The sequence below is a fragment of the Xenopus laevis genome, chromosome 5S (assembly GCF_017654675.1).
Source record: "Xenopus laevis strain J_2021 chromosome 5S, Xenopus_laevis_v10.1, whole genome shotgun sequence".
Lineage (NCBI taxonomy): Eukaryota > Metazoa > Chordata > Amphibia > Anura > Pipidae > Xenopus > Xenopus laevis.
Window position 1 is genome coordinate 29,457,357 of NC_054380.1, and position 12,426 is coordinate 29,469,782.

The 12,426-nt window shown below is 38.6% G+C and overlaps 1 protein-coding gene across 1 annotated transcript in view; it reads right to left on the reverse strand.

Moving 5' to 3' along the window:
* Positions 1–12,426, reverse strand: part of LOC108717769 (sodium/potassium/calcium exchanger 3) — a 184,530-nt gene that overhangs the window by 123,610 nt on the left and 48,494 nt on the right. Inside the window, exon 2 of the mRNA XM_018265108.2 lies at positions 10,913–11,065. Coding sequence (XP_018120597.1) covers positions 10,913–11,065 — 153 coding nt within the window. The remainder of the gene's footprint in view (positions 1–10,912; positions 11,066–12,426) is intronic.

Here is a 12,426-nt window from a genome sequence, read left to right on the forward strand (position 1 = left end):
GGCTACACAGCAGCTTGTTAATATATAGTACAGTTGTTTTTCTGAAGCAATCACACCAGTTTTACCAGTGCAGAACAACAGTACATTATATTTAAAACCCTTTTTTTGGTGTTACTGTTCCTTTAAACATTAAATAAACCCAACAGGTTGGTTTTGCTTTCAATAAGGATTACTTATATCTTAGTTTGGCTCAAGTACAAGATACTGTTTTATTATTACAGAGATGAAGCTTTCTGGATAATGGGTTTCTAGATAACGGATCCTATACCTGTATATGGGGAACATAAGGAGGGCCTTAAGAGAAAATGAAAAATGAAAGGGGTTGTTCACCTTTTAATTAACTTTTAGTTTGAAGTAAAGAGAAATATTCAGAGACAATTTGAAATTATTTGTGGTTTTCAAGATATCTACGTTTTTATTCAACCTCTCTCCAGTTTGCAATTTCAGCAATCTGGTTGCTAGAGCCCAAAGTACCCTAGCAACCATGCACTGATATGAATAAGAAGCTGGAATATAGATAGGAGAGGGCCTTAACAGAAAGATGAGTAATAAAAAGTTGCAATAACAATACATTTGTAGCCTTACAGAGCATTTGTTTTTTAGATGGGATCAGTAACTCCCATTTAAAAGCTGGAAAGAGTCAATAAAAAGCATATAATTCAAAAAGTATAACAAAGAAAAAGTTAATTGAAAACTGAAAAGTTGCTTAGAATTAGCCATTCTATAACACACTAAAAGTTAACTTAAAGTGGACCTGTCACCCAGACACACAAATCTGTATAATAAAAGTAATTTTCAAATTAAACATGAAATCCAATTTCTATTTTTTATTAAAGCATTCATAGATAGCTGTTGTAAGCTCATTTAAAAATCTCAGCTGTCAATCAAATATTGTCTGCCCCTCCTCTATGCCTTAGGCGGGGCAGACAAATTACTTTCACTTTCCTTTCAGCACTTCCTAGATGTCACTGCTCTCCACACATTCCCCCTCTCTCTTTACCATTTAATTGTGTAGCCAGGGCATGGGGATGGACATTGGGGTGCCCCATTCTGGTGCACAAAAAGATTCTGAGATGATGCAAGGCTTGTCTTAATAACAGTGTCCACAAAATGGTTCCTGCCTGCTTGCTATAATTATAAAATCCCAGACTGAAGGAAACAAGATTCAAATAATTTATATAGTGTAATTAAAGTTCATTTTGCTTGACTAACTTGATAAAATAGGATTTTGAATAATTATTTTGGGTGACCGGTCCCCTTTAAAGGTAAACCACCCCTTTAAGCTACAGACCTGCCTCTCTGTATTGCTAATTTTTAAGCAGCATTTTGAGCTGAAATACAGTGAACCAGGCTATCCCAAACACATTTCTTATTTTTGACATCTGTCTGGAGACTTGCTAGGTGTGTTTGCACTTCGTTTTTCCATCGTTCATCCCAATCACTGCGATCATTTGTTTTCTGCATTTTAATACACGAGCAGCTGCTGTGACGTTTGGACGCAGAGTTCCAAGTGGGAAAATGATTGGAAACACATCTCTTGGATGCATAATGTTCAGTTCTCGGAAAGCTCACAGCCCTGTGCTTACCCATGCTCTTATCAAATGCAGCTGCACGTGGACTGTCAAGTCTTCTATATGAATTCTGTTGCTTTCATTCTGCCCATCTCCTTACTTGTGTTCATTGCTAGTGAAGGGCGAATAAATTTGCCTGTCATGAATTCGCATTGAATTTCCACATTTCGCGCGGGCGAATAAATTCAAAAATCTCCTGCAAATTTGCCTGCATCAAAAAAAATTTCCAAAAACTTGATTGCGTCAAATTCGCCTCGCGTCAACACTATTCGGACGCCCATTGACTTTAACGACATCGTCAAAATTGGACGCAGGCGTCTACTTCGATTTTCACAATTATTTGCAAATTTTTCACAAATCACTGTTCATTGCATTGTGCCACCCACTATAACTAAACTGCCCATTCCTTCTCTTGCTGAATGCTGAGGATTAATTGCAAACTCACTGAACAGTTATGTCCCATGTGGCCCCCTTAAAGGAGAACTAAACCCCCACAATGATAAGTCCCCACTGCCCCCTCTCCGCTGATCCCCCTCCCTGCCTCTCCCCTGCTAAGTGTACCCCCACAATGTGTCCCCTGTAGTTACTTAATTACTGACCTCACATGCAGAGTGAACGCAGTGGAGCTCACGAGCGCCATCTTCAGGTGCTTCGGTAATCTTTAGGGTCTTCTTCCTTCCCTTTCCCTTCCTTCCCTTTGCATGCGCAGTTGTGGCGAACAGGAAGGCTGCTCCAACTGTGCATGCGCCAATACAGAGTTCACTTTACGAAGATTACCAAAGAGAAGAAGATGGCTCTCGTGAGCTCCGTGCTCACTCTGTGCTCACTCTGCTTGTGAGCTCAGTAATCCTACAAGGGGCACAATTCTGGGGTAACACTTGGCAGGGAGGGGGGCCAGCGGAGGGGAGTGGGGATTTATCACCATGGGGGGTTGAATTCTCCTTTAAAGTTGCTGACTAACTCAAAGTTAGAGAGCTGAAAAGGAGGAAGTAGTGTTCTGTTCTGTTATGATAAACATCCAGTCACTCCAGTCTTTTGGCTAACTAACTGTAGGGACCCATAGGGGTTACATTTCCCCTAGGCCTTTAAATCCCTACCCTTCCTCCTTTTTCCCTAGTTACTAGGCAAATAGCTATGTATATAGTTAGTTATTTACATAACCAGTGTTATTGGCCAAGAGGTGTAATGACCACTTCCTACCACACTTCAATATAGTGCTGGGAAAGGGGTGGATCTTCCTCTTTGGCTGCTGGTGTCCTTACCTACTGGTTGTTCTCATTGAGCCTGGATACACCAAGGCCCGGTAAAGCCACCGCCCTAAAGGGACCTGTACCTTTAAGTCAGGGACCAGGGACCCCCATGAACGAGGTTTAGCTAGAACAGGATAGTTCTGTTATAGACTCTCTAGGAGAATAAGATAGATAGCTTAACTAGCAAGAGCAGCTGTGTGCTCCATCGAGGATCTGTAACAGGGAGTAGTTTCCCAAAGGCTTCTTGATTGCCTTTAGTGAAGGGACCAAAGTGGTTAGGGATCAGGCTTAGTCGCACTCCCACTAGACCACCACATAAACCTCTCACAAATTATAAAAAAAACTGGTGTAGACAACAGATCGTGCAGGAGAGCATCTTAACAGCTTAGGACATTCTCCTTATAAATATAGTATCATGTAAAGTGAGTAAATAAATCCCTGCCCCACAAGAGCTTATAGTTTACCTTTATGGCTAATTAGTAAACAATTTCAATAAACAAGAGGGTATACAATCAAACCATTATACAAATGGGAGTCCAATACTTTTATATATTGCACAGGTGCAGGGTAGGTTTTTAAAAAAATGATGAGTAAACTCAGAGAAATGAGTTTCAGGTCTAATTTTGAAGAATGTTGATATGGATTTAATTAAACACATGTGCACATGGCATTCTTCCTGTGGCTCCATTAGGATACGCGCCAGATGTCAGCTTTAGCACTTGCTACAGGCCTACAGTTTTTATTGCATTAATGATCACATGGGCTGCTAATGCATTAGACATTTAATTGTTTTAAATCTTGTGTTATTACAACACTCAGATAATGCTAACACTCAAGACTTTTATTGAAAGTAAATATATTTAGCCACATGGCCTTGATAAGCATTACATTAAAAAACTATTTGTGAGCCTAACTCTATTCATCTCGGAGGAACAGTATCCAAAAACAATAAATGTGAAAGCCAAAGTGTAAAAGATCCATTATTTACAATTCGAGGCAATTTTGCAATTTAGTTATTAAACAAAGCAAGGAAGAAAAACAGAATATTAAGAACACTTCATACAATCAAAATAGTAAAAGTACAGCAAAAGGTTTAACAGACCTTTACAGAGAGACGCCACTAGTTGCTGCTTGATTATCTTCCCACAATGCCAGCAGGGTAATCTTTCCATATTATAGGGGAAATTAAGCATACCATAGATGGAGACACAGCCCTTGTCCCAAGCTCAGTCAGGAAAGTTTCAATATAGTTGCCCTCAACCTTATAAAGCCCACCATGCAAGTTTTGGGACAAAACAGAGTGGGGCTCATTTATAAACAGAGGGCAAAGTTGCACCTGGGCAGTAACCCATAGTAAAGTCCTGCGAGGAACCAATTTGTTAAGCCCGAACACGACCGCAACCTGCACCCGGACCCGCTACCTGACCCGCAAGTTCCTTATCTGCAACCCGATCCACGACCTGCTGACCATCAAGAAACAGGAAGTGCTGTCATTGTAAACCAGAAGTGACATCATTAGAAGTTGACGTGATCAGAAAAAAAGGAGTAAAACTCGCTGTTGAGAAGACCCGCGATCCGAACCGCGACCAGCAAACCCGGAGAACCGCCGACCCGCGTCTATACCCACTCCCGAAAACTCTACCTGCAACCTGCAGGGTACCACAGGATTTGCGTGTAACCCGCTGCAGGACTCTAAACCATAGCGACCAATCAGTGACTGTAAGAGGAAAGTTGCACTAGTATCCTGAAACGTCATGGGCAGAGCGTTTTTGGACATCTTCAGTATTATTGAAACTCCTTCTGTAACTGTTGTATTCCTCTTACTGTCTTCATATAATTTTGAGTGTTAGAGCATTGGCACTGGCCTAAATTGGGAATTGTCACACCCATGGCATAAAGATGGAGCTGAAGAAGTCATTTTTATATTACTAAGAACTGGAGTAAGGTTCATTATGCGGGCTCCCCTATGAAGTATATTGTAGGTCAGTAATTCCAAACTATGGGGTTGCCACCACGTGGGAGTCCTAGAGGGTTATTTACTAAACTCGGAATGCAAAAATCATGAACAATTAGTGATTTTTTTTAATATAAAATCAGACTTTGAAAACATCACGAATTTTTCAGAATTTATTAAACCCCGTGAATGGAAAAGTCATAATCAGAAAATCCGGCATCTCAGATTTGTCAAGGTTGCATACTAGTCAATGGGAGAAGTCACAATGATTTTTTGATTCGATTCACGCTGGGTTTCGGGCAAAACTTCGGGTGAAAAATCCGAAAAAATCGTGAAAATCGTATTTTTTCCCACAAACAAAATTTTCGGGAAAGTGTATTAATAAATAAGCCGTTTTTTCAGAAAATATTGAGATAAATTCGGACTTTGATAAATAACCCCCCTAGAGTCTTAACGAAGGGGGGACATACAAGGATTGAATTAGAAATGGTGATGAAATGATGAGTTATTGTGTATTGGATGTTTATTTTATTGATTCTTTTTTCTGTATAGCACTTTGTAGCTATGCTTTGAAAGGTGCTATTTAAATAAACTTTTACTTACTTTACTTCTATTTCTTTTTCTGTTCCAGAAATTCCTGACAACAAATTCTGAAGGTGAATTAAGACAAGATTTTGAGAAAATACCTATTTGATATCCTAGAGATAATCTTAGGGTTATGGCTAAATGGCTGCAATGCTTTCATGTGTTTGTAAAGCTTGCAATACATTGCAAGATCTTCTTGATTAGCAAGTAGGGATGCACCGAATCCACTTTTTTGGATTCGGCCGAACCCCCGAATCCTTTGTGAAAGATTTGGCCGAATACCAAACCGAATCCGAACCCTAATTTGCATATGCAAATTAGGAGTGGGAAGGGGAAAACATTTTTTACTTCCTTGTTATCTGACAAAAAGTCACGCAATTTCCCTCCCCGCCCCTAATTTGCATATGCAAATTAGGATTCTGAGCCCGATTTGGCTGCATACATGCCTCCAGGCCCCATACATGGGCCAATAAGCAGTCAACTTGGTCAGATTGGTCAGCAGCTTCTATCAGCTTGTGTAAGGACACCCTTTCTTTGCTATGAGCTGTCCTTCAAAAAGGGGCTAGATCCGTCTCAGAATACCATTGTGGTAGATTCTCCATTGGCATGAGGTAGTTCCAACATACTTTGTGCTGTTTTGATAGGCAACATTATGATTACAATTTTTAGAATGTTTGGAATATCATCATGCACCTTGGTACAGAGACTAATTATAGGTGGCTCCTACAGCCTGCTTTGCTGTCAAAATGATAGAAAAACAAATCAAGATGTTGCTGACTGGTTTGCACTAATACAAAAGCATTACAGGCAATTAACTTTTTTGGCAATGAGTGAAAGTACTGGAATGATTCCATTGTATATTATACCACTTCTCTAGTCTTCTGGCTGTCTGTGCAAGCAAAGAAGTGAAATACATTTCAGCAGATTCAATCCATCTTTAGGAAAAACCCAAAGGGCACATGACTATAGTTGGCAGCGCCTGAACAGCACTGAGAGCATAGGTCTTGATTATTGATCAATTATTGAATATATTCTAATCAATTTATCTTAGTTTATTACATTCCTACCTTGATTAAATGTGAGTAGTGATGTAGTCTTCTTCTTAATTAACATACAAAAAGACGACACTAATAAAACAGAACTGTATAATATCACATCCGTATTTACAAAATGGACTCTGTTGTTGAAGCAAATAAATGCTCAGAAAACAAACAGATTCCTTATAGTGCAACCACTAAATCAGTGGGGGCTGACTTATGAACTAAATAACAGTCGGCAGCTCAAAAGTGTTGCTATGGGTAACTGCACTGGTTTAAAGAATAACCTATGATTGGAAATCAGCCCTAGCTCATTTCCAAATATTTTCCAACTATATTAAGGGGCAAATTTATTAAAGGGATACTGTCATGGGAAATTTTTTTTTTTAAAAATGAATCAGTTAATAGTGCTGCTCCAGCAGAATTCTGCACTGAAATCCATTTCTCAAAAGAGCAAACATATTTTCATATATTCAATTTTGAAATCTGACACGGGCTAGACATATTGTCAATTTCCCAGCTGCCCCAAGTCATGTGACTTGTGCTCTGATAAACTTCAATCACTCTTTACTGCTGTACTGCAAGTTGGAGTGATATCCACCCCCTCCCTTTTTCCCCCAGCAGCCAAACAAAAGAACAACGGGAAGGTAACCAGATAGCAGCTCCCTAACACAAGATAACAGCTGCCTGGTAGATCTAAGAACAGCACTCAATAATAAAAACCCATGTCCCACTGAGAAACATTCAGTTACATTGAGAAGGAAAAACAGCAGCCTGCCAGAAAGCATTTCTCTCCTAAAGTGCAAGCACAAGTCACATGACCAGGGGCAGCTGGGAAATTGACAAAATGTCTAGCCCCCTGTCAGATTTCAAAATTGAATATAAAAAAATCTGTTTGCTCTTTTGAGAAATGGATTTCCGTGCAGAATTCTGCTGGAGCAGCACTATTAACTGATGCATTTTGAGAAAAAAAACTTTTCCCATGACAGTATCCCTTTAAGGTTTGAATGGTAAATTTAAATTTTTTTTCGTGTCAAAACTCACAAATTAGAATTTAAAAGCACCAAATCGAATATAAATTTGAAATTTATCACGCCTTGACCGTGGAAACAGTATCCATTTGAAGGTGTTAATAGCCTTCCTAACACTCAAGTTTTTTTCAGAGAAAAATTTGATTCGAGTTTCGTTCGTATTTGATTCCCATTCAATCGAATTTTAGACATTTGAATTTTTTCATAAATAACCTCCCATTCAAGTTGTGAGTACATTCGAATTTGAGTGAAAAAAAATTCACATCAATTCGCAATTCGACCTTTGAATAAATAACCCTCTTAAATTCTGCATGGAAATTTTTAGATGATGAGATCCATTACATCTATTAACCAGATCTATAGAAATAATATATACTCCTCCATCTCAATTCTTTAATATGTGGCTAATATTAAAGAGAGCTAAATGTAGTCTCTCCATCTACAGAATCATTTATAAAAAAATAAGAAACCTGCTCTCACTGCAGATACCAGGTAAAGAAAATTAGAAGTAATTATTGTACAGATTGCTTTAATCAAAGCTGTTCCAAACACACTTGTTTTATCAGCAAAAGATTGAATTTATTGGCAAAGGAGATCTGGTTTTACAGTCAAAACTTTTACAAACCAAACTATGCCTCATTCCATATAGTCTTGCATCCTTGCATTCCTCAATACAGAATTCTATTTTCAGTCCACTTTTTCAAGCCACTTGACTCAGCTCGTTTCACTTATTTTAAACATATTGGGGCACATTTACTTAGCTTGAGTGAAGGATTAGAATGAAAAATACTTCTACGAATCTCAAAATTTTTTTTTGCCTACTTCGACCATTGAATTGACTACTTCGACCTTCAACTAAGACTTCGAATCGAACGATTCAAACTAAAAATCATTTGACTATTCGACCATTCGATAGTCGAAGTACTGTCTCTTTAAAAAAAACTTCCCCATAGGCTTTCTAAGTAATTTCTGATCGAAGGAAAATCGTTCGATCCATGGATTAAAATTTAATCTTTCAATCGAACGATTTTTCCTTCAAACGTTCGATCGAACTAAATGTGGTAAATCCTTCGACTTCGATATTCACTCATTGGCCTTGCAGAAAAGCTGTATTTTTTAAAAAAAAGCTATCAATGACAAATCTAGAAAATCCAGTGTACACTATAAAGGTAGTACTGAAGGTTTCGTTCTAACAAAGTGTCGATGGTTGGCACGGGACACACAATACTTACGGGTCTAATGTAATTAGGGATGCACCAAATCCACTATTTTAGGATTCGGCTGAATCCTGAATCCTTCACAAAAGATTTGGCCGAATACCGAATCAAATCCTAATTTGCATATCCAAATTAGGGAAATGAGGGGTGAAAGAGAACTGCCCATGCATGAGTGGTTAAACATTTTTTACTTCTTTGTTTGTGTGATGAAAAGTCACATGATTAGGTTAGTTTTAGCCAGGCCCTTTGATATGGTGCCAAAAGACTAGAGGAAAAGCCTATTATTTTTACATGTAGTCTTATTAAGCCATGCTCAGGCTTCAATAGGGAGTTGAAGAGCTGTGATGTTACTGTGGGAGTAGGGTTGCGACCTGGCTGGTATTTTACCAGCCTGGCTGGTAAAAATAATGGTTGATCCTAATTTTATTAATAGGAAAAAAAGATAAATATATAGGAAGGCCGGTATTTTTTTCCAGAAAAGATGGCAACCCAATGTGGGAGCGATAAGATGTAGTAGCACTAATCATGACGAGAACTATGGCTCAAAAACCATGACAGTTCCACATCTGGTAAGAGGTTAAGTACTTTTAATCCACATTAATCTGGGTTCGGAAAGAGAGAAATTGGTAACAAGTACAGAAATGATTGTAAAACATTTCAGCCTGGAGATATATTATTTATTCGCAAATTGCTTCCAAACCATCGCTGTATGTGACCCAGAAGTAAAAGAAGGACAAAACAAGAGGCTATTTATAGCGCAGGCACCCTAGACAAGCAAGCGATTATACTGTACATACAGAATGTAATTAGAACATCAGAGAGATGAGTCACATGACATCAAACAAAGCGTACATCTGAGACAATTATAGCTCATTCCATATTTAGTACATCTGAATACAGCATTTCCACTAATCTCCAACTGAGATATGGAAAAGAGTATAATTTTAACTGAATATTAAATGCAATAAAAGGCCTTGTATGATACTAGTTATGCACAAGTAGTTTCGTACATGTGAAAATTTTGACATTGTAAAACCTGCTGATCAAGAAATGTATAGGCCCATTTTTTCTTTCTATAATCATGATCTACAGTATGTCAAACACTCATGGTTTGTAGCATCCTTAGGGCTACAGCACTTGTGGCTTTTGTGTGTAGCTGCTGTTTAGAAAAAAGCCTCAGTCAAACGCACTGGTGGACTTAATCCTGAAAAGATGAACTAAGGGGGATATTTATTAAAGCCGAATCCGAATGCCAAAAAATCGAAAAATGTATTACAGGTATGGGACCTGTTATCCAAAATGCTCGGGACCTGGGGTTTTCCGGATAATGGATCTTTCCTTAATTTGGGTTCCCATGCCTTAAGTCTACTAGAAATTCATGTAAACATTAAATAAACCCAATAGTCTGGTTTCGCTTCCAATAAGGATTAATTATATCTTAGTTGGGATCAAGTACAAGCTACTGTTTTATTATTACAGAGAAAAAGGAAATCATTTTAAAAAATTTGGATTATTTGGATAAAATGGAGTCTATGGGAGACAGCCACTCCGTAATTCTAAACTTTCTGGATATCGGGTTTCTGGATAAGGGATCCTATACCTGTACTATAAAATCAGTTTTAGTTTAGTGGATTTATTATATGGAAAAAGTCAGAATCCAAAAATCTCAGACCTGTTGAGGTTGTATATAAGTCAATGTGAGAAGTCCCAAAGATATCCTGATCTGCACTAGGTTTTAAGCAAAAATCTGAAAACTTGGGCGGAAAATCCAAAATTGGTCAGATTTGAATTTTCGTACGATTTTTTCCCGCACTGTAATTTTTCGGGAAAATGTATTGATAAATAAGGGTAAATAACCAGTACAGATTTGGTCGGAGTATATTTCAGAAAATAATGAGATAAATTCAGATTTCTATAAATAACCCCCTAAGTGTTTTGGTCCATCAACCAGGGCGCTTGTCATTCAATAAATTGTTTTTTGAATGAACTTCTTGCAATTAATACCCAAATAGACATTTAATAGGCAGCAACATCTTCTGGTGCTGGAGGCACAGTGGGGTAGGCACTGCAAGAGGATCTGCTAATAGCATGGTTAACTGCGCTGGAAAAGCCATAACATAAAACATTTCTAAACCATTTCTATACAAAACAACCAAAAAGTTGCCAACACACCTTGCTATGAAGATTTCATTACTATAAGTGCCATACAATCATTACATCTCCACTATCTGGTATCACTTAGTAATTCATATGGCTGTAAGCTGTACCTGGCTCTGTGCAATTCTTGCGATGTTTGGTCTCTATTTGGTCTTCAGTTACATTTTCATCACTTGACCAGAGTATCCCACGTCCACTCCACTTTTCATTGGTTTCTATTGCATTGCTTAGGTCATTGTCAAAATAGTCAACACTATTGTAGCCTGAAAAAAAAAAACAGTAATTTTATTCATCTGGAAAAAAAAACGTAAAAAGACATATTTAATTAGACATGTTAGCTAAAAATACGGCTTACACTGAATCGGAGATCTAAAGGCTCAGTTACTAACAACAGACAAACGGGACCATGCTTTTTGCTTCAATAACCTGCCTTGCTGTAAGTGCCTGTGGCCATGAATACAGAGCTGCCTGCTTTTGACAACACTGTATTCATGAGAGGCAAGGAGGGAAAGGCACTTAGGTTCTACATGACCAATAAGCCGTGGTTTAGATGATCACTGTGAGCTTAATTAAGACATGTCCAGGAACTCCAACCCCCCTTACTGCCAGTGCCAAACCAAGGGTTTGGGACTCCCAAGGCAAGCACCCCACATGACCCATCCTCTTCTTGCAGTTTAGTGTGCAAGCACCCCACCCTGTAAGTGCCCAATCCCCGCGTGTGCACTGAATCTCACAATCCAAATCTCAGGCATGCATGGATCAGCATGCGGTTCAAACTACTGAGGTACATACCCAGCACCCCCACTCTGTTGCGCCCTAGTCACATGCCTCCTGCTTACCGCTAATGCCGGCCCTGCTTACAGCGACCATAAGATGCTCCAACTCTACACATTATGGCTAGCATTTTACTAGAAAGAGGGCCACTATGGGAATCTTACATCCAAAATCAAAGAGAAATGTAGATCTCAAACAGACTAAAAGACCAGTATATATGTTTGTGTTTGTGTAATTTTTAGAACTGCTTTAGAATATTAGCAAAAAACAGATTTACATGTTATATTTTATACATACATTTTCAGTTTAAGCATTTAAATAAACGTGGGGGAAACCTGCGCATCGGTAGTAGTTATTTAATAGGCCAGAGGAACCCTTGGCTTCTATCAGGAATGTGGCCCTCAACTAGGACGGAACTGCTTTGCACTTTTGCTACCAGATCAATGGCATTTACAGTAACCGCTAAATAATAAAGCCTTTGCCAGTAAAGATCCTTGAAACATGAATCAATGAGCCGTGCCAGAGCTGTTATAGCAATCAGTGGGTTCTAATCAGCTTCCTTTCAGGCCAATGTACAATTATAGGAGATGCATGAACTTCCCCCTACAAAGGCTGTAGCAGATAATCACTTGCAGTCATAGAAACATACATTAAAATGCATGTACACGTCTTCCAGTTGTTCCATTAAAACTGTTATCATTGATACTACATGCAGATACAAGGCACACATTGTTCCTTCGATTTATTTGCACTTGCATGTAATCTGTAATTTGTTGATTAGAAGCCGCATTCTTGTAATTTTTACCATTTGGCTATAAATACAGAGCATTTTAGTCTTCTTCTGTTGGCC